General features: G+C 42.0%; 1 protein-coding gene across 1 annotated transcript in view; it reads right to left on the reverse strand.

Annotated features, from left to right (window-relative positions):
• Nucleotides 1-2,014: 2,014 nt before the first annotated feature.
• The window catches only part of trpc1 (transient receptor potential cation channel, subfamily C, member 1), a 94,556-nt gene continuing 74,420 nt past the window's right edge, over nucleotides 2,015-22,150 (reverse strand). Inside the window, exons 10-13 of the mRNA XM_041210220.1 lie at nucleotides 15,291-15,466; nucleotides 13,049-13,250; nucleotides 4,513-4,707; nucleotides 2,015-2,847 (exon numbers count right to left, since the gene is read on the reverse strand). Of these exons, the coding sequence (XP_041066154.1) occupies nucleotides 2,620-2,847; nucleotides 4,513-4,707; nucleotides 13,049-13,250; nucleotides 15,291-15,466 (801 nt within the window). The 3' untranslated portion in view covers nucleotides 2,015-2,619. The remainder of the gene's footprint in view (nucleotides 2,848-4,512; nucleotides 4,708-13,048; nucleotides 13,251-15,290; nucleotides 15,467-22,150) is intronic.

A 22,150-nucleotide genomic window follows, 5' to 3' on the forward strand; every position in this document is an offset into this window, starting at 1 on the left:
GCTCTTTCTGAGAGCTGACACAGGTACAATGGGCAGAATGGTCTCTTTTGTGTTGCATCATCTAATGATTTTAGTATTGATCATGTGAGATGGGTGAAAATACAATTGAGAAAAGTGTAATTGAAGTGATAGTTGAATTCCTGTCCCTATAAGTAGGCTGCAGCAATATGGCATAGACATTCTGCTGAAGAAATGTTTTGTCTTCATGAAGTGTTTTTTCATTATAATCATGGGGAGAATTTTCTCCACGGTTGGGCGCGAGGCCGATCGCTACCCGGGATCGGCTGCGCGCCATTTTATGTGGGCGGGCAAATTAAGGCCCACCCAGCGTGACACATGTGCGCGAAAGAGCGCAGAAATGTCCCTGAGGCACAGGGCTCCTTCAGGGAGATAAAGTTCAAATGGAAAGTTGGAAAAAAAGAAAAATATTCAGACATGTCCCCTCATGTGAGTGTCACATGAGCTGGGACATGTTTACGAATTGTCATAAAAATTTCTATTTGATTAATAAAACCTTCATGAAACCTCATCCCGCCCGTGGATGAGGTTTCATGAAAAATGCAAAGGCCGCCTGGGCTCTTCGCCTGCCCGTCAATTAAGGTTGGATGGGCAGCCCTGTCAAATTGGTTTAATTACTTTATTAATGGCCTTAACAGGCCTTTGACAGTTCGGCGGGTGCGCAGCCAACTCCGGTGTGTGCCCGCCAAATGAAAGATCGGAATGACGCATGGTGACATCGGGACGCACGCCCAACATCACCGCCCGTCATTTTACGCATCAGGCCCGTCCCCGCACGCCACACGGAAAATTCTGCCCCATGTTACTTAAGACGTTACTAAATGGCAACCTAAATGTTAATATATCACCCATGATTTTACATCTTTTTCTCAATTTAAATAGGTCGGCATTTCAAATGTAATTCTTTGCAGATTCATCACACATTCTGACTCAAGTGCAATTCCTAATTTCACTAAGTATTAAAAAAAAAGTTGACGTAAGCATAAAGTGTTGCCCACTTAACACTCGCCATGTGTTTTTACTTAAATCAGTGGAAGGCAGGAATATCACCCCAAGGGCTTTTTCATTCTTAAGCTGGAAGAAAATATAATTTGCATTTATAAACTGTCAACGTTGAAATATATTCGAGTGCACTGTATGAATCTTGCCAATGATGGCAGTAAACTCTTCTGTACAATTCTACATTACTAAAGTCACAAATCGCTTCAGATTCTTTCTGATTTAGCTTAAATAACAACTACTTTATGAAGTTAATTTTTCTGGATTGTTGTGCATCAATACATCACCCTTATATTCCATATGGGTGAAATTGACTTGGGCAGTGATGCAAAACTTCAATGGAACTGAATACCTGATGAAGAGTATATCTGGTAGCAGATGTCATACCACCCATTTTATACCTGAACATGAATTTCATCCCCATTGCTACTAAACTCTGACATGCCATGGAAATATCCTGAGAAAAGGGAAGAAAGACAAGTTCCTAGCCTTTAACGTCTACCTTCAAAAACCCATTTAACCCTGATGCGCTAACATCCCAGTACAGAGCTTCTGTTCTCTGCTACTCTTAGTCACAGTTATAGCTAAACTTCCATAAGGTCTCACGGTAGATTAATACTTTGTCAGGTCCAGTCTAGCATAAATTGCTCATACAATGCCCAATAAATTATCATATGTCAACATGTTATGACATTCATCAACTCTGCCCATTATACTAACTTACTGCCATGAGATCAGTGCTTGGGTCAACTCTGATGATTCGTATTTACTGAATTATTACAGACCAAGTATCAAACTTCCTCTAAAAATGTACTGTTTCCCAGGATATCCTTCAACCTAAGAGCAAAGAAATCATGGGGAAAATATATTTCAAACTTTAATAAAATGCAAGCTAATGCAAAAGAACCATTTTACTGACAATGAGCACACCATACTTATTAGTGAACACTGATATGCAACTGTTGTTTTGACTCTAAATGAGATAGGGTTGAAAATGCTTGGTGCTTGATTTTTATTGAAAGCTTCCAAACATTCATTTGAAATTTTTTTGCAATTTCAATAAAAATGTTAACGTGTTTATGTCAAATGAGCTGATGACTTTGTTAAAATAGCTTACATAAGAAGTCAAGAACTTGTTAATGTGTTCATGACCAATACAATGCATGTTTTCATCCCCCATATCTTCGATCTGCCCTGTGGGTTACTGAAGCATTTCTTGGAATGTCCAGTCTAACTACCGATGAATCAAAAAGTAGAGTCAAGAATTCAAAGTTTCTTTAAGGGAAATAAATACTAGAAACATTTTCCTAAATGACAAAAATGGCTGTATCTATTAATCATATATTCTTCACAATTATTTGTGTTGCAGTATTCCAACAAATTAGAAACTGCAGAGATATTGTAACTGCATATTTCTGCTCCGGAATTTCCAAAAATAGACTGCATTAAACAGAATCTTGATTAAATAATAAGTATTTGACAAGTATTGGATGATGACAAAGAAACCCTTTCACTAAATGTGATACTTAGAATATGATTGTAACACATATATATCTCAGCAAAACTTCAATGGAAGTAGTCCCATAAAACCTGGAATGCTTTTCAGTTCCTTGAATAGAACATGGCATATTTTGCTGTCCTGAAACCAAGCAGGTCTCTCATTTCATTGCGGAATTTGGAGAGGTCTTGGCGCAGTTCATTCAGATTCTCTTCAGTCGCCTGGTCTGTGCTATGCATCTTCTGTCTCATAGCAGTAAGGTAACGATGGACCAAACAACACATTACCTTTTGGTAATTTTGATCTCGCTTATGCTTGAGGGTCTTCCATTCCTTGTTAGACAAAACAAACAATAAAAGAGTGAAATAAAAGCACAATACTGCGGATGCTGGAAATCTGAAACAAAAACAAAAATAGCTGGAAAAACTCAGCAGGTCTGACAGCAACTGCGGAGAGGGACACAGATAAACGTTTCGAGTCCGAATGACTCTTCTTCAGAACGTCTGATGTTTTGATGAAGTGTCATATGGACTCGAAACGTTAACTGTATTCCTCTTCGCAGATGCTGTCAAACCTGCTGAGTTTTTCCAGCTATTTTTGATAAAAGAGTGGTTTATCTTACAGTTGAGGCTAACATTTATCCTCTGGAGGAGCTTCTTCAAGAAGCTCCTGATTTGACTAAGCTTTTAGTCACTCCTTCCTAATATTTCCTTCTTTGGCACGGTATCAATTTCTGACTGGTTCTGTTTCTGTGAAGAGCTTTGGGGAATTTTACTATGTTAAAGGCACTATATAAATGCAAGCTGTTACTGTTGATAGCAAATATATTAGTTAAAAAGATCGATGGGGTTAGTTACGCATGTTTCTCAATCTTCCTTGTCATGTATTATGCCCCAGCTGAATAAATGCCATTTTGTGACGGATTAACACTAAGTGCATAAGAGTGACTCTCCCTGTGGGGCTTGGCCTCTTGTCCATCAGTGCTACTGAAAATGTAAGCTCCATTTGTTTGGAGCAGGGGAAAATGTTAAAAAATACACAGCCCATCCGTGCTACAAAAAAGTCATTCATTGAATTAACATCAACTGTTTGATAGAATTTTCAGTTAAAACATGGGAATAAGAAACATTTCCAACACTACTTACTACAGTGAACATAAAACCTACTGGCCTAGATCTTTCAGTATCCAGCCCACGGGCGGGAAAGAGTGCAGAAATCTCTCTAAGCCACGGAGCTGCCTCAGGGAATTTAATTTCATTACCAAAAAGTGAATAAAAGATTTAAAAAATTTATTTGGACATGTCCCCCTCATGTGACAGTGTCACATGAGCTGGGACACGTCAATGCATTTTATTAAAAGCTTTTATTAAAGTTTAAAAGCCTTCATGAAACCTCATCCTGCCTGTGCATGAAGTTCCATGAAAAATGCGAAGGCCGCCTGGGCTCTTCGCCCGCCCACCAACCTTAAGATTGGACGGGCAGCCCTGTTAATTGTTTTAATTGCTATTTAAATGGCCTTAAAAGGCCTTTGACAGTTTGGCGGGTGCACAACTGACTCCAGTGCGCGCCCGCCGAACTGAAGGTCTGAATGACGTGTGGTCATGTCCGGTCGCAAGCCCGACATCACCGCACATCATTTTACGCGTCAGCAAGCGGGGCCCACCTCCGCACGCCAACCAGAAGATTCAGGCCATAGGGAATCTGGCACTGAGGTACACACAACTCACATTAAACTGGCAGCTTTCCACAGCTGGATACTGTACAAGATGTTGCTAAGTAAATCCCATTTTTTGGTATTATTATTCAAATATAGGATAGGATAAGCCTAACATTATATATGTATTTCTATTTCTAGACTTTTGCTTTTCACAGAGGTGAACATCATATTATTGGACAAGTATAACTACTGATCACATATTTTTAAGATTCTATAAATATCACTTTTCTCTGTTATTGAGCACTCTATGATTTCAGCTCCGTAATTACAGGTTTCTTACTTTGAGGCTGTTTTGACGTTTCACCTTCCCAGTACTGGTATGAGAGCAGATCCATTTATTGAGACTCGTGAAGAGATAGCAAATGGTTTTGGGGGAAGGGATGATATTAAATGGTGGGGGTAAAGTGCATTTGTCATCAAAATAGCTCAGCCACAGCTTTGCACGGGCAAACTTCCACTCCTTGTCTTCATGGTTCTTGGAAAGTAAAAAAGAAATAAAACAATGTAATTCATCAATGCAGCTGTTTAAAATATTCATTTTTATTGGACTATATAAAAATATTTTCTTTTACGCTGCCCATCAAGCATGAACAAATTCAGAGCCAAGAGGGTGTATGAGTCCTGCCGAGATTCTTTCAATGTCATTTTGCTGCCTGCCAGATGTGAAAGCAAATGGTCTCAGGTGATCAATCTACTGATGTTGTTCCCTATGGTAGCACTTGACCTCTCCCTGTTGACCCAATGTGAGATAGAAAGCCCACGTGTAGAGAAAAATCTGTAACCCACCCCACTTCGCAACAGTAAATTGATGCATTCAAACCCCTAAAATGTAAGTGTTGTTTTTTACAGTTCACTTGGTGGCTGTTGATGCATCACTACATAATAGCCAAATTGTGGCATTTATAGGTTTTAAAAAACACTACTTACCGTTTATGAAGGGAACTGAGGAGACTGAGCAAGCATGGGCAGAGATAATGAAATCCTTAATGGAACACTTTAGAATGAGTTTTGTTGACATAATTTCAATGTCATCTGTGGAATGCAGTAAGCCATAGTTGAGAGATAATAATGCAGATTATAGCTTTCAGCTGAGATCCTCAAGGTTTTTGCTTAATTTCCAGAAGAAATTCCACAAAGTTTTCTCCTCTTAGAACTTTTCCCCTTGGGGACAATTAAGTTGGGGAACCAATAACAGCCAAAATTCACCAATCTCCATTGGGGTAAGTTTGACAGATGCTGCTCTTTTCTTCTACACATTTCTAGCTTATGAGTGAGTTCATTTCTGAACAAACTGAGAATAGATTTGACCTTTAAATTCATTGACAACTATTTGATTTATTTATAATGTTGATTGTGAATATTTTAATGACAAGTTTACATTCTAGTCTGATGGAAATTGTATTCTTTATTATTAAGGGTGTCTAGAATATAAGTGGCTTGAAAGATAACACTTGGTTCATAAGATCTCTTGGATTGGTTTTAACTGCCTGAGGGGGTGTCAGAAAGGTATTTTGAAGAGCATTTTTCCCTGATTGTACTTGGGTTTTTCTGCTGTTTTTTGCATGTACCGGGGGAGGCTTTGCGGGGGAAGCAAGACGTTCAAGCCATGACGAGGTGTGTCATAGTCCTGATGGACCAACTGGCCTTTTCCTAGCTGTGAATTTTGTATGCTCATGTGACTAGATGATGTAGAAGCTCAAAGATTCTAACTTTTGTAATATGTGCAGGATGGGGTATTTTCTAAAACAAAAACAAAAAATACCTGGAAAAACTCAGCAGGTCTGACAGCATTTGCGGAGAGGAACACAGTTAACAGAATGAAGACTCTGATGAAGATTCAACTGTATTCCTCTCCGCAGATGCTGTCAGACCTGCTGAGTTTTTCTAGCTATTTTTGTTTTTGTTTCAGATTTCCAGCATCTGCAGTGTTTTGCTTTTATCATGGGGTATTTTCCGGTTGGGTTTTCTTAAAAACGTGTAAATTTCTGGTTGTTGGAACCTTGCGCCAGGAAGTAGCTGCTGAAAACAGGTGAGAGCATCATTCAAATATCAAAAAGTGGAAGGGCATATCCCAATCACTATTTTTTAATGTTCTTGTGAGATGTGCATTCACATTTATGCCCATGTAAAGTGGGCATCCTTGGCCTGCTAGATAATGAATATCATTTATTTAAAGGACACAATATTGTAAGCATTTATAGTCACTCCTTGGCTGTTTTTTGTATTTGTTGTTTTGTCTGCTGACACTAAAGTTCTCTTGAGCAATTCTAATGCACTTTCATTGCCACTAACATCATTACTGCTTCCAGTGGATTTTCAATTGGAAATTCCACCTATTGATCTTTTTAGAGGAAGCAAAGGAAAGCTAAGAAAGTGATTCCAAGAGAAGACTTCATCAGAGGTATTCTGTGCTCACCTTCTGGTGCACCACCCTGCCCCCCCCCCCCCCCAACCAAAGTCTACAGGTGCCTCCGCAGATGATCAGTATCTACAGAAATTCCTATTCCTAGGGGAGGCTGGACCAGGGAACCCATAGCATAAGTAAAAATGCCTATACAATATATGGCCAATGGGAACATAGCCAATCACAGTATGTCATTTTTTATGTGGTATTGGAAAGCTTGATTGGTCACCTACCAAGATGCTGCCAACTATATTCGGAAGTACTGTCATATCCACCTAGAAATGGCCTTGAGGAAGTGTCTTCACTCAGTGTAGGGGGCACAGTCAGGAAGGGAGGCCACGGGTCGGATTTTCTGTGCCCGCTGGTGTCAGGCATGCCCAGCGGCATGAGAGGACTATATGGTGAGAAGGCCAAAAATCGGTTTCACAATATCGTGAAACCAATTTGTAATCGTCCGCTCAGCCGTAAGATATCGGGAACCTCAATGTAATATACCTGCATTTCATTATAGGGCTAGCCTGTCAGAATCATCCCCTGACACTGGATTGTCTGCCCATGTCATGCTGGCTTGTTTCACAACATATATAAGGCTTGCACTTGGTGGGCTGTGCTTTGAGGGGAGCTTGGAGGTGAATGCACAGGAACGTTATGCAGCACTTCACAAGGTTGCCTGTTGGACTTCAAGGTTGAGGTGACTTGGGTGGGGCGGGAGGGGGGGGGGGGGGGGGGGGGCGCAAAGGCTGCCCTGTGATTGAAGATAGCGCACAGGCAAGTGCAGGATGCAGGGAAGGAAGCGCCCACACACTAGGGAAACCTTGTATAAAGTGACTATTTCCCTGCAGCTAGAGACAGTTCAGATGCAGCCACATTGACATGTGTGGAGTTGGGCCTCTCGCTTATCTGCCCACTCAAGCAACGCAGAGGCATGAAAGTGCCACCAAGTGCTCCAGAGCTTTTCATGACTCGGTGACTCGGGCACAGACTGCAAACTAATGAGCGTTTTAGTGGACTGCAGAATGGTTGGAAGACAGGGCACATTGTACAATCTCCTTGCTAAAGCTGGCTGTGGAGCAGTCACTGCTGGAGATGCTCACAGCCCCTTGCAATGTCATCATCCTGGTTTGGACCAGTCTCCCCCATGGTTCAAGCTAACAGCACAGCCTTCAGTCCAGGTTAGGAGAATGCCTGTGCCTGAGCTGAGAGCACAGCATGCAGTCCAGTGGGCAAAGCTACCATCAATCGGTCATGTGGAGTGGGGGCAGAGGAGTATGGGGTTTCAGGCAGCCATGCAGCGCACTAAACTCTGGTCATCCAAGTGGCGGCCAGCACTCTCTGGGATGCATAAAGGGAACTTCAGACTTAACCAAAAGAGGTTCTTAGAACAGGTAAACTAAACCATGGATATCCCTCTTTCATCCTGCAGGAGGAGTACATCAGCAGTATGTAACATTGGGAACTAACCGTATGCCTCAAGTTGAGAAGGAGCAGGTGCTAGAAAGGTTACCTTTTCTTAAAATAGATAAGAAACCAGGACCAGATGAGATGCATCCAAGAGTACTGAGGGAAGTGAGTGGAAATTGCAGAGGGACTAGTGATAATCTTCCAGTCTTCCTTAGACACAGGGGCGGTGCCAGAGGACTGGAGAACTGCAAATATTGTACCCTTGTTCAAAAAGAGGTGCAAGGATAAAGCTGGCAACTACAGGCCAGTCAGTCTAACTTCAGTGGTAGGGAAACTTCTGGAAATGAGAGTTCGGGACAAAATCAATAGTCACTGTTAAGAAGTGCAGGATAACTAAGGAAAGCCAGCATGGACTCATTAAGGGAAAATCATGTTTAACTAACTTGCTGGAGTTTTTTGAGGAGTTAATAGAGAAGGTTGATGAGAGAAACACTGTTGACGTTTTGTATATGGATTTTCAATAGGCATTTGATACAGTGCCACACAACAGACTTGTGAGCAAAATTCTAGTTCATGGAATGAAAGGGAAAGTAGGCACTTGGATAAGAAATTGGCTGAGTGACAGAAAACAGTAGTGATAAATGGTTGTTTTTTAGATTGGAGGAAGGTTTGTAGTGGAGCTCCTCAGGAGTCAGTTTTGGGATTCTTGCTCTTCCTGATATCGATTAATGTCTTAGACTGCAGTGTTGAGGGCATGATTTCAAGATTTGCAGATGATATGAAGATTGGAAATGCTGTTGACTGTGAGAATAGTCTTGAACTTCAAAAGGATATGGACATGTGGGTGGATTGGGCTGACAAGTGGCAGATGATGTTCAATGCAGAGAAGTTTGAAGTGATTCATTTTGGCAGGAAGAATATGGAGAGAAAAAATAAATTAAAGGGAGAAACTCTAAAGAAGGTGCAGGAAGACAGGGACCTCAATGTATACATACATAGGTCATTGAAGATGGCAGAGCATGTTGAGAGAGCAGTTAATAAAGCATATAGTATCTTTGGCTTAATTAATAGGGGCATTGAGTAGAAGAGTAAGGAGGGCATGTTGAATTCATATAAGACACTAGTTAGGTCTCATCTGGAGCACTGCATCCAGTTCTGGATACTTGAGGAAGGATGTGAAGGCATTGGAGAGAGTACAGAGGTGATTCACAAGAATGATTCCAGGGATAACCAACTATACCTATGAGGATAGATTGGAGAGGTTGAGACTACTTTCCTTGGAGAAAAGAAGGCTGAGAGGAGACTTGATAGAGGTATTCAAGATCCTGAGGGGTATGGACAGGGTAAACAGTGAGAAACTGTTCCCACTCAAGAGAGCATCAAGAACTAGAGTGCACAAAAAAAAAATTGGAAAAAGGAGTAAATGTGATGAGGAAAACTTTTTTCACCCAGAGAGTGTTTGGAGTCTGGAAAGCAATTTCTGAGGGTGGTGGAGGCAGGTTCGATCAAGATATTCAAAGGATTATTGGAGTGCTACCTGAAAAGGGAGAACGGGGATAAGGCAGGGGAGTGGAACTAGGTACAATGCTCTTTCAGAGAACCAGCCAGCTTCCCAATACCATACTCTGGGGGAACCCCGCGGGAGGCACGGCCTTGGTGCCCCATGTGAGTTCAATGAGGATGATGCAGTAGAGCGGCTCCTTAAACTCAAGTTCTCGACTTGTTTTAAGAAATATAAAAATTAGTCCCTGTATCCTCAGCTTAAATTAATACTTGTCAATGAGCCAAATGGACTCCTTCTGCACTGTAAAGATTCTGTAATTGAATGCAGCTCAACAGAGTCAGAGGCAAAGCTGTGATTCTTGCTGAACAGTAGCCAACAAGTGCATATTGCTGGCACTGCTGGTGATGGTACTAGTTATCTTTTGCCTAAATTTTGCCCCCCACCTGCATGCAGACATGCTACAATATTGATCCAAAGGGAGTGGTTCCCTGTGGTGCCACTCTATTTGTGACCAGTGTACGCCATGACATCTCCATTGCAGTAGCCATTAAACAGGATGTGAGCTGCTTCATCACTTGCTTGCAGACTCCTTCCTGCACATGGGGTTTCCTTTCACTTCATTTTTGACTCTCTAATTTTAGTCCTCTTCAGGATTGGCAAAGATTGCTAACCAGCTGAAATGCCCTTCAGCTTTTCAGAAGAAGATTTTTTGTTTCTACTCTGAGATATCTTTTTCCACCACTAGCGGACATCCAAATCCACACCTGAAGCTACACATGATATTGGGCTGAGAACAGGAAATCGTGTGTAAACAGCATTGATCAATTTGGGTGAACGTAGCACCCATTTCTGATCACTGGGGAGTAAACTGCAATCATAGTGGAAAATATAATCTAAGACCTCAGAAAACAAGAGCAGAATTTTCAGACACCACCTGAAGAACTGACTGGGAATGCATCCACGTCAATCATAACAGCCCACAGCCATTTCACGTTCTGAGTGGCTTTAATTGGCTGGAGACAAGAATTCCACCTCTCACTCAGGAGGAAGTCCTGCCTCAGAGCTGCTGATCAATCTGATTGGCTGGCAGTTCTATATGGCCAGGACTGAGACCATAAGCAGCCTCCAGATTCTAAGTGCCAGAGTTCATGACCAGGTAAATGCCAGGGGTGGTCTCACAGTGGCAAGGAGAGACGAGTCCTTGAGGGGTTGGGGGTCTTAATGGAGAGGCCAGGGGGTGAAATTGCCCGGGATGGGAGGGTGGTCCAATGTGTAAAGAGGCCTTGGGGGAGGCACCTACCCACCCCCCTTTCCACCCAAGGTCTGTGGGGTGGCCTACCGCCCTTCCCCCCCACCCACGCCTGCCCCCTGCCTGTGAACTGCCAGCCTCAAAATTGAGGGAGGGGCCCTTTCAATTGCGGCGAGGTTGGACAGGCCTCTCAGCCTCACCTGCCCCGTGTAAAAATTGCAGACGGGTCGGGGATGGGCAGGAGGGCGGCAGGAAGGCCACTTGGGGAATTTTACAGGCCCCCATCGGCAGCCTTGCACCCTGCTAGCGGGGGACCGTAAAATTCTGCCCCATGAGTTTTTAACAGTGATTCCAATATTTATATCGTATTTGTTTATTCAGGAGCTGAGGGTGCATAAATCAGTGCAGTTAACGTCAAATTTGCAGCATTTTTACTTTCTTATTGCGTGCCATTGTGACGCAATGGGGATAAAATTAATTAACCTCCAAAACAGGGAGCAGGGGTCGCACTCCTTATTAATCGACGCTGTTGCTTCCAATACAGGGAGCCTGAAAACTTTGTGCTGCCTGTTCATTTAAATGAATGTAGCATCAAGAACGACATTAAACACATATTGAGTGGCTGCACACCTCAGCAGGGAGCCCAAGTTCATGCAAGGCTAGCACTACTTAAAGCCAGCCATTACCTCTTAAAGGGAAATGCATTCTAGCTACAGATGTGCTGGAAGTGGCTGGGCTAGAGTGTTTGATCTGCAAGAGAGTGATTATGGCACAACATCGGAGAGAGTGGACTGCACTGGAGGCCTATGTGCAGGAGGTGATGAAGGGAAGAGACATCCTATATCCATAGGAGCCAGGAGGCCGTCCAGACATTGTAAAAATAATGGGAGCGGGTAGTCTCAAGGATCTCAATGCAGTGCCGCAAGAAGTTCAATGATCTCACACAAGTGGTGAAGGTCAGTGAATGCATCTTCAAATGCCACAGCCTAACAACTGAAACAACCACCTTACACTCTGTTCAATGCACCATGCCAGCTCCATTCATTTACTAACAATTTGAACAATCACAACTCATACCTAACATTCATAGCCTCATATCACCCTCACAAATTACTGCAAACTTCACTCTCACATCTCACAGATTGCCGCGTCAGCCGATCAACCATGACAGCTACATGAGCCAAAGGGTGCTGGTGAGGGGAGGGATGCGGGGTGGAGGGGGGGGGGTTATTGGTCGGTGGGGGTGGGGATTCCTTCCTGCTGATGAATGCCTGTTCTGCTGTGCATGCTTAAGAAGGGGTGTTAGTTGAAGTGTTGAACTCCAAAACGGCAATGCTGGTGTCAAATCAACGTTACACAAAGATTTGAATCATGATCTGCACACTTCCAGTATCCGTGGTAATGACCAGTCAAAGATGGCATCCAGCGCTAAGCCAGAAGCATGCATCCATAATATGGATGCCATTTTGGAAACAGCTCAGGATTGCAATCAACTGTTAACTTTGTGGATTGACATAGCAATGCACTTGGCAATACAGAAGATTAGAAAGCTGCATGAATGAGCACACAATTGAAACTTATTAATTATCAAATATATTAGCCACATACAGATATACTAATAGTCAAGCTCTGAAATTTTGCTAGTTCCTAAGTTTCAACACAGATATACTATGGTCAGACCTGAACTTAAGAAACTGGCATGCATTCAGGTGCATAATGTAAAAGGGACTTCTGTTTTCTGCTATGGTCTAATAGCAGCTAAATGTTTGTGCTTGTAGAACACTATTAAATTAAGGAAAGGCTCAAAGGAACCTTGTAAAATGGTTATAGTATATAAATGACAGTCAATACACTCTGAGGGTTACTTTCTTCCAGCCTCATTCAGTCTGAGCCAGCAAAAGACTGGAGTATTATCTTAAAAATTTGAATGACTAGAGGCTGTGAATATAAGACAGTCATTAATAAATCCAATAAGAAATTCAAGAGAAACATTTTACTCAGTTGTGAGAAAGTGAAATTTGCTATCACACGGAGAGATTGAGGCAATAGCACAGATCCATTTAAGGGGAAGCTAGATAAGTACAAGAGAGAGAAAGGAATAGGAGGATATGATGGGAGAAAGAAATGTAGAAGGAAGCTTGTGTGGAGCTTAAACACCAGCATGGAGCTGTTGGGACAAGTTACCTGTTGTAAATTCCATGATGAAAATGTAACTTTACGTATTTATTTTTTAAATGATCAACAATCACATAACTTACAGCTATCATCTGGAAGCTTTTATGTAACATGGCTACCAGTAGTTTAGTCAGGACAATCACAACCACCACGTTATATGTGCCAATGATTAGTGCTCCAACAAAAGACTGTAGATTGTCAATGTAACTGAGCCTTGTGACAAACAGTGCCATGTGCGCCAGGGAGAAAATGTACCAGAACAAGGCATAGCAAGTCCCAAAAAACCTGGAGGAACAAGAGACAGTGAATTAGCTACTGGCCTACTAACTCTAAGAACAGAAGACAAAAAATCAAACTGGAATCCACCAAGATATTGAACACCCCCTGTTCCAGAATTTCTACTAGACACAACAGGACTTACGTTAGTAGATCAGATGTGGCAGCTCTACCTGAATTGGCATTTGAAGCATATCCCTGGGTGCTATTCTGCTCCTATGACTTATGGTCTTATCAAAGGTTACGGGGAGAAGATGGGAGAATGGGGTTGAGAAACTTATCAGCCATGATTGAATGGCGGAGCAGGCTCGATGGGCCGAATGGCCTAATTTTTGCTCCTATGTCTTATGGTCTGACACAGATGGATGAAAAAGAGGGACACTGCATGCTCAAAATAATGGTTAGAGCACTAAATCCGGCAAAGTACTATACATTTCTTTCATGGCACACAGTTTCTATAGTTGGCAGAGAGGCCTCTGAGCACTAGCATAAAGTTGACTCCTGATGATATTGCCTCATTTCTCCATGGGGAAGTGGCTAGCCTCTGGCAGGTTTTAGAGTGACACATGGAGACTGGCAATTCAGTTTAAGAGAGATTGCATGCCTAACCATGACATTGCAGCTCCAATGGGCCATGCCACCAAATCATCCAGGTTTGGCATTTTTAAAGTACAATTCCTTCCCATTTTCTAAAACGATCACGCCACATGTTCTATTGGAGGTGGTATGACATACGGATAATAGCTAGATTATATGATGCCGGAGATTCCAGCAGTTATAATTTACATTTGATTTCTTCCTGTTCCCCTCTTCTCAACCACCAGGGTTGCTCAGGGTTGTCCTCTCCTGGCTGCACACATGCCTCAGTGAAGGCTGGATTACTCAGCAAGTTGACATACCATGAGTAATCGTTGAAAGTTTACTACAAGAGACGCAGGAAACTAAAGCTCTGGAAACCTCTCTTTGCTAAGCCACAGAGAATTAAATATGAAAGATACACAACTATGGTACAACATGAGACTGGCATGCGTACAAGCCTGATAAAAGGTAGTGTATTAGAATGAGGCAAAACATCAAAGAAAAATAAATGACAGTCTTTAATCAATGCTAATTATAATGACTGAAATCTTGCTTGGGTCTAGAATTTCTGCCATGACCCCATCTTCTGAAAGAGGAATCAGAAGCTTCCTTGAAAACAATCAAAGACAGATGCAATTACCAAAAAAAAAACACTTTTTTCTAGCGTCTGTATATATGAGTGTTTGAAAAAAACAATACTGTATTGTAGCATTAGTGCATGAATCGCAAAAGGCTAGTATGCGGGTACAGCAAGTAGTTAGGAAAGCTAATAGAATGTTATCATTTGTGAGGGGAATTGAATACAAAATAGGGAGATTATGCTTCAGTTATACAGAGCACTAATGAGGCCACATCTGGAGTACCGTGTATAGTAATGGTCACCTTATTTAAGGAAGGATGTAAATGGGTTGGAAGCAGTTCTGAGAAGGCTCACCAGACTAATACCTGGAATGGGCGGTTGTTTTATGAGGAAAGGTTGGACAGGCTAGGCTTGTGTCCACTGGAGCTTAGAAGGGTATGAGACTTGATTGAAACATATAAAGTCCTGAGGGGTCTTGACAGTGTGGATGTGGAGAGGATGTTTCCTCTTGTGGGAGAATCTAGAATGAGGGGTCACTGTTTAAGAATAAGTGGTCACCCATTTAAAATGGGGATGAGGAAAATTTTTTGCTCTGAGGGTCGTGAGTCTTTGGAACCCTGTTCCTGAAAAGGCAATGGAAGCAGAGTCTTTGAATATTTTTAAGGATAGGTTCTTGGTAAGCAAGGAGGTGATAGCCTATCGCATGCGGATTTGAGACTACTATCAGATCAGCTCTGATCTTATTGAATGGTGGAGCAGGCTTGAGGGGCCGAATGGTCTATTCCTGCCCCTTGTTCGTACGTTTGTATTGTAACATGCTATTGCTCAGTGTTGAGCAAAAAATGAAGCATTAAACTAAATATCTGCCAATAAATCACAAATAAACTTACGAATGGAAGGTGCCATTGCTCGGCAGATTGCAGGAGATTCCCAAACAGTCCTTGCCTTCCAATGTCGAAAACTCCTTATCATACAATTGAGTAAGGCCAATGGTGAAAGAGATCAGGACAAGCAGAAACATTCCCAAGAACTTCCCAAAATCTTGTAGCATCTGTCCCATGGAAATCTGATCAAAAATATTGGTGATAGATTATTAACTGCTATGGATGAAAAAAAACCTGGAAATAGTTTTGTTTAGAGAACAATGGTTACTGGGCAGTGATTTAAACTGCTAAAACCTAATAAAAGAATTCAGATGTAATAAAAAAAGTTTGAGAAATGTGATCCTGAAGTCTCAGCTCAGTTTATAGTGGGCACAGGGCCAAAGCATGAACTCTTCCAGAATTTAATGCTAACTGAAAGATGGGACATGGAAAAAAAATCATACTGGTACATATGGCAAGACCTGGTTCCTCTAAGATTGGGCTAAAGCACTTATTAGCAAAGAAGCAAAGCTTTACTTTGCATCTAACCATTGTAAACATGAGTTGGATGTGCTCACTGCTGACACAGGGTGCTAAAAATGGAAATCCCTCAGCAATTAATTCAATAATTGACCAAAATAGATAAATAGGAGAAACTTCAAGATAGTACCTGTCCTCAAAAGACTTTTCCAGGTTTTAATATATATCACCTTTATATTGATACATCAGCTGCAAAAGTGAGAGAGTATGGCACATCCGCTTTCGGATTTGATGATTTTCAGCATGCAAAACAGGTATGGTAGGACCGGCGACATTCACCAGTCCTAACTGCATAAGATAAACAGTGTATGGATCAGAAACTGAAATTCATGGATTTTGGATGTCTTGTGGGGATATGATCCTCCCCCTCTGAGCTACAGGATTGGATTGGTATGATCTTTGAGGAATGAAGCTCTGCATTCAAAAATGGATGACCAGAAATTCTATTGGATTTATACACTTGAAACACATCATCAGCTCAATTCGTCCATTAAGTGGAGGTCGGTGGGAAAGAAAACGGTTTTTCATTTCCCAGAACTAATATTCATCCAGAGTTTACTGCAAAAAGGAAAAACATTAGAAATAAAGCTGTTCTACAGTGAGACCTTTTCATGTTTCTGTCTTTTTCTAGGAAAGGAAAACTGGTTTATGTTATGCAGCTTTGAAAAACAGATGGTTTTATTATTTACTTATAGATTTTGGTTTTTTTTAAGCCCTAGAACTGGCAGCATTGCTATTTGCATCCACAGTGACCACACTGACACAGCACCACACTTTATATTTAAAATCCTGCTGGGGCTGAGCTTGCAGATCATCAAATCAGCCTGGTGGAGCAAATACAAATCGCTACATTATTCTAAAGAACTTACACATTTTAGAAAACCAACATTAACTGGTGAAAAACAAGTAGAGGATAGTAATTATTTGACATTAATCTGATGGAGGCCCTGTTTTTCCATTAATTTTGTTTTATTTTTTATAATGTCTGTAATTACTGCAAAGGGTAACAAACTGCCCGTGTTTTCAAGCCAGAACCCAACCACATTTCCCATCTATTAGCTGAAGAGCCTTAAAAGGCACCACTGTAGTAGAACACCACGAAGATTACTTTTATAATTATGCATAATTATAAAATTTTTATTGCATAATGTTTTGGTTTTATTTGAACACATCGATATCACAGGAAAACTACAAATCACTTCTGTTTTTATAAATGAGAATGCTAATTTAAAGAAATCGAGTGTATATTCAGTTCCATGACCAGGAGTGGAATTTAACGTGGGCAGGGGGACCCAATCTCTGCAACAAAATCTGCTGACCCTATCTCTGTGAGCCTCAATGGAGTAAAGTGCCTAACTGGTAGCGGGAATCCTGCCGCCGGGCCTCCCGGTTCCACCAGGGTCATTTCATTGTTGCACTGCCGTGTCTGGGGCAGAGATCCCGCCCCCAAGAACTGCCAGCCAATTAGAGGCTGGCAGCTCTCCAGGACTGGCAGCGCCGCTGGGAGCAGTGACCACTCCCGTTATTGATGGATCCCAAGATGGATAAGTGGGGGTCCTGGGGGTGGGGGGCATTCCCACTCCCCCCTACAACTCGGCCACAGGCAATCCCAACAGGGTTTGCTGTGCAGTCTTTCCAGATGGTTGGATCCCTCACTGCTGATGGAATTCCAGCGGCAGTGGGATGAGGCCCTTAAGTGGCCACTTAACGGCCTCGATTGGCCTCCAGGAGGAAAGGACATCCTCAAGGTTTCCTGTTCTGGATTTACTCAGAGGGAGGCTGGTAGGCGACGGTTTCGCCACTTGCACCCTCCTGCCTGATCACACAGCTCCTCAACGTTCAGGCTGGGGGCATTAAATTCCGTCCCAGATACCATGTAATGATGCCATTTTAAGCTATTATTGAGCATCTAACATCTGCATAATACCAAATAGGAAAGTGGTGCTCCAGGTGTTGGAATAATAACTCTATGTCGAGCAGTGATATTATGTGAATTCTGGCCATTTCATTCACAGGGCATGTCCAATCCCAGGTCATTGCATATAAGTGTCAAAAGGAGACCCGAACTTCAACAATCAGAGTGCCATCCTTGTGCACCCCTTAGCGGGAAACAAATGAGCAGAGCTCAGGGCTCAGAGCCCTGACAACAGAAAGTAGCCAACACAGAGTAAGTAGAGGAGCAGAGAATGAGGGGAAAAGGGAGATTAAACAACTGAATGCCATAATGCTTTCTTCTTTCTCTTAACTTGTCTTGCATTGTGCCCCATTCTCTGTCCATAGAGGGTTAACAATCAATCTGTTCCCATGCGGTGGAGAATACCATTCTGTAGCGAACAATAAAAGGATGCAGAAGAGCAGGCCATGATCTTCCTTTATAAAAACAAAAAACTGCGGATGCTGGAAATCCAAAACAATAACAGAATTACCTCGAAAAACTCAGCAGGTCTGGCAGCATCGGCGGAGAAGAAAAGAGTTGATGTTTCGAGTCTTCATGGCCTTTCAACAGAACTAGGTGAATTCAAGGAAAGGGGTGAAATATAAGCTGGTTTAAGGTGTGTGTGTGTGGGGGGGGGGGGTGTGGGGAGTGGAGGGGGGTGGTGTGGTTGTAGGGACAAGCAAGCAGTGATAGGAGCAGATCATCAAAATATGTCACAGACAGAAGAACACATAGGTGTTGTAGTTGGTGATATTATCTAAACAAATGTGCTAATTAAGAAAGGATAGTAGGGCACTCAAGGTATAGCTCTAGCGGGGGTGGGGGGCACATAAAAGATTTAAAAATATTTAAAAATAATGGAAATAGGTGGGAAAACAAAAATCTATGTAATTTATTGGAAAAAACAAAAGGAAGGGGGAAGAAACAGAAAGGGGATGGGGATGGAGGAGGGAGTTCAAGAACTAAAGTTGTTGAATTCAATATTCAGTCCTGAAGGCTGCAAAGTGCCTAGTCGGAAGATGAGGTGCTGTTCCTCCAGTTTGTGTTGGGCCTCACTGGAACAATGCAGCAAGCCAAGGACAGACATGTGGGCAAGAGAGCAGGGTGGAGTGTTAAAATGACAAGCGATAGGGAGGTTTGGGTCATTCTTGCGGACAGACCGCAGGTGTTCTGCAAAGCAGTCGCCCAGTTTACGTTTGGTCTCTCCAATGTAGAGGAGACCGCATTGGGAGCAACGAATACAGTAGACTAAGTTGGGGGAAATGCAACTTTTTCAAGTGAAGCAGCATTTCACTTGCATTTCCCCCAACTTAGTCTACTGTATTCGTTGCTCCCAATGCGGTCTCCTCTACATTGGAGAGACCAAACGTAAACTGGGCGACCGCTTTGCAGAACACCTGCGGTCTGTCCGCAAGAATGACTCAAACCTCCCTGTCGCTTGCCATTTTAACACTCCACCCTGCTCTCTTGCCCACATGTCTGTCCTTGGCTTGCTGCATTGTTCCAGTGAAGCCCAACGTAAACTGGAGGAACAGCACCTCATCTTCCGACTAGGCACTTTACAGCCTTCCGGACTGAATATTGAATTCAACAAATTAGGTCTTGAACTCCATCCTCCATCCCCACCCCCTTTCTGTTTCTTCCCCCTTCCTTTTGTTTTTTCCAATAAATTATATAGATTTTTCTTTTCCCACCTATTTCCATTATTTTTAAATATTTTTAAATCTTTTATGCTCCCCCCACCCCCACTAGAGCTATACCTTGAGTGCCCTACCAACCTTTCTTAATTAGCACATTTGTTTAGATAATATCACCAACTTCAACACCTATGTGTTCTTTTGTCTGTGACATCTTTTGATGATCTATTCCTATCACTGCTTGCTTGTCCCTACAACCACACCACCCCCCTCCACTTCTCTCCCCCCACCCAACCACCCCCCCCCCCACACCTTAAACCAGCTTATATTTCACCCCTTTCCTTGGATTCACCAAGTTCTGTTGAAGGGCCATGAGGACTCGAAACGTCAACTCTTTTCTTCTCCGCCGATGCTGCCAGACCTGCTGAGTTTTTCCAGGTAATTCTGATTTTGTTCATGATCTTCCTTTCCCTTTTCAGGTGAAGCTCTTTGCCGCATTGACAGTAAGGCTGAGATTAGATCACTGTAGAAGGAAAATGAGGGTGCAAGCCCCACATTACAGCTTGGGCATGTAATCTAGCTGACTGCACTGCCATATTCAGATAGCACTGCATTGTTGGAGGTCCCATCTTTTGAAAGAAATGTTAAACAGAGATCCTATCAACCTGTTCAATAATTCAGTGGGTGTTAAAGATTCCTTGGCATTGTTTGAAAAAGTTTGGGGATTTCTTGCACTGTCCTGGACAACATTCCTCCCTCAAATAATATCATCCAAAAACATGTTGCCTGTTATTCATCACATTATAAGATGTTATGGTGCAGAATGACTGCCCCATTTACTTTCATTGTGTTTATGATAAGCAAAAAAGGCTATATATATATCCAAGTGATATTATTAAATTATGAATAAGCTGTGTCACACTGCTTTTTCTGGGAGGCAATAACTTATTCGAATTAAGAGCCAAAAGCTTCATGAACTAATAGATTTGGTTAAGGCTCAAACATTCAGAAATTCAATAGAACATTTGGGCCAAATTATATCAAAACAGTTTGCATTTGGGATCATTTTAAATCATCTGTAGGATTGGTGTGTAAAAGCAGTACATGGAGGAGAAAGGTACGAAAGTGCATTTTTTTTCAAATACAACTATCAAAACCCCCTCATTAATTACCAATGTTGATGATCTGGTTTAACTTAACTCAATCCTATATGGCACTGTAAATTGAGTCAATGGTGAAACATGAACATATGTGCCAATTTTTAATGGTGCTCTCATGGCTGTTTGTACATTCTTGACAGTGCTGAATTTTTTTAAAATTCCCTTAATTGCAGTCACCATTTAATTAATAATATCTCAAAAGGGATGTTTTGACTGTGACAGAAGTTGCTTGAAATCATATAAAACACTTAGGTCTGTGAATATTTTTTGCCCAGTCCAACTGGAACACAACCAGTACTTATCTGGTGCCTGCTTATTTTTAGAATTCTAAAAGTAGCAAGTATTCTGTGGTCTAGTGTGTTCGGTGCTTCAGTTTCATTACAGACTGTACTCCTAGTGATTTTAATCCTTGTGAATATTTAATGCACAGTAACATGATTGCAATTTTAATAGATCAGTAGAAGTGTTCCATATCTCCTTCTCTCTTAATACAAAATGAAATATTAAATATTGAAGTCACTGAAGATTAATAGTAACAAGCAATGCTGACAGCACAGTACTTTTACAAATTAAAAAAGAAAATGCATGATTGTGGCAATATAACATATCAAATGCTTGATCTGCTGCACTGCACTACATGGTCTATCTCTAATTCCCTATTTCTATGAGACTTATAATATTGTCTTGGCACTTGTGACCTGTCTCCCCTTCATCTGTAAGCTCTCAGTAGAAGTGCTGATTCACACTTTAGGACCTTCATTCACAGCCTGCCTTGCCCATGTTGTCCAGAATAGATTTGGTGTTGGCTCTCTTTCTATTCTTCATCACAAAAAGGCATTGTCATCAGTGACAGACTTCCATCTATGCTAAATGATGGACATACAGCAAACAAAATCCTTTCAGGGTGGAATAATTTCATAAGGTGCACTTTTGCTGATAGTGCGAAAGAGATCCATCTGTGAGAAGCAGATTTGGCCACAAGCGCCGTATGTGAAGTGGTTCTCTGGGGCCGTGGTAGGTTGTTGTTGTTAGTGTTGGCACCAGCTGCTAAGCCGCTGTAGCCAATGGTGGCGCATGCTAGCCCACAGGTGATCTTGTAATTTTGCTGAGCCATCAGCTAGTGTCTCCAAGGCGTGAGAAACAATGTTCAGGGCCTTCATATCACACTTGTAAGCATCCTTGAAGTGAAGCTTTGGGCTCTGGCTATTTCGCAGTACAAAAAAAGCCTTAGGTATGCGACCTTGCTAACATGCCCAAGCCAGCAAAATTGTCTCTGCTTGCTAAGTGCCAACATACTTGGGAACTTTGCATTTGAGAGGACTGCCACATTCGTGATTTTGTCCTTCCATTAGACACCCAGAATTCCCTTAAAGTTAGTGAAGATTAAAGTTTCCATTCTTGGTTGCTGAAAGTTATCCATGTTTCACAGCCATATAGCAAGGTGCTGAGAATACAAACCTTGTAAACCAGCACCTTGGTCCTACGGGGTCAGCTTGATGTCATTCCATGCACAAGTCATGAGTCAGCCAAAGGTGATAGCTACTTTCCCTGTGCACATATCAAATTCTGCATCAAGAAACAGATTGTCTGCCACTGCAGACCCTTGGTAGCAGC

The sequence above is a fragment of the Carcharodon carcharias genome, chromosome 2, assembly GCF_017639515.1.
Source record: "Carcharodon carcharias isolate sCarCar2 chromosome 2, sCarCar2.pri, whole genome shotgun sequence".
Lineage (NCBI taxonomy): Eukaryota > Metazoa > Chordata > Chondrichthyes > Lamniformes > Lamnidae > Carcharodon > Carcharodon carcharias.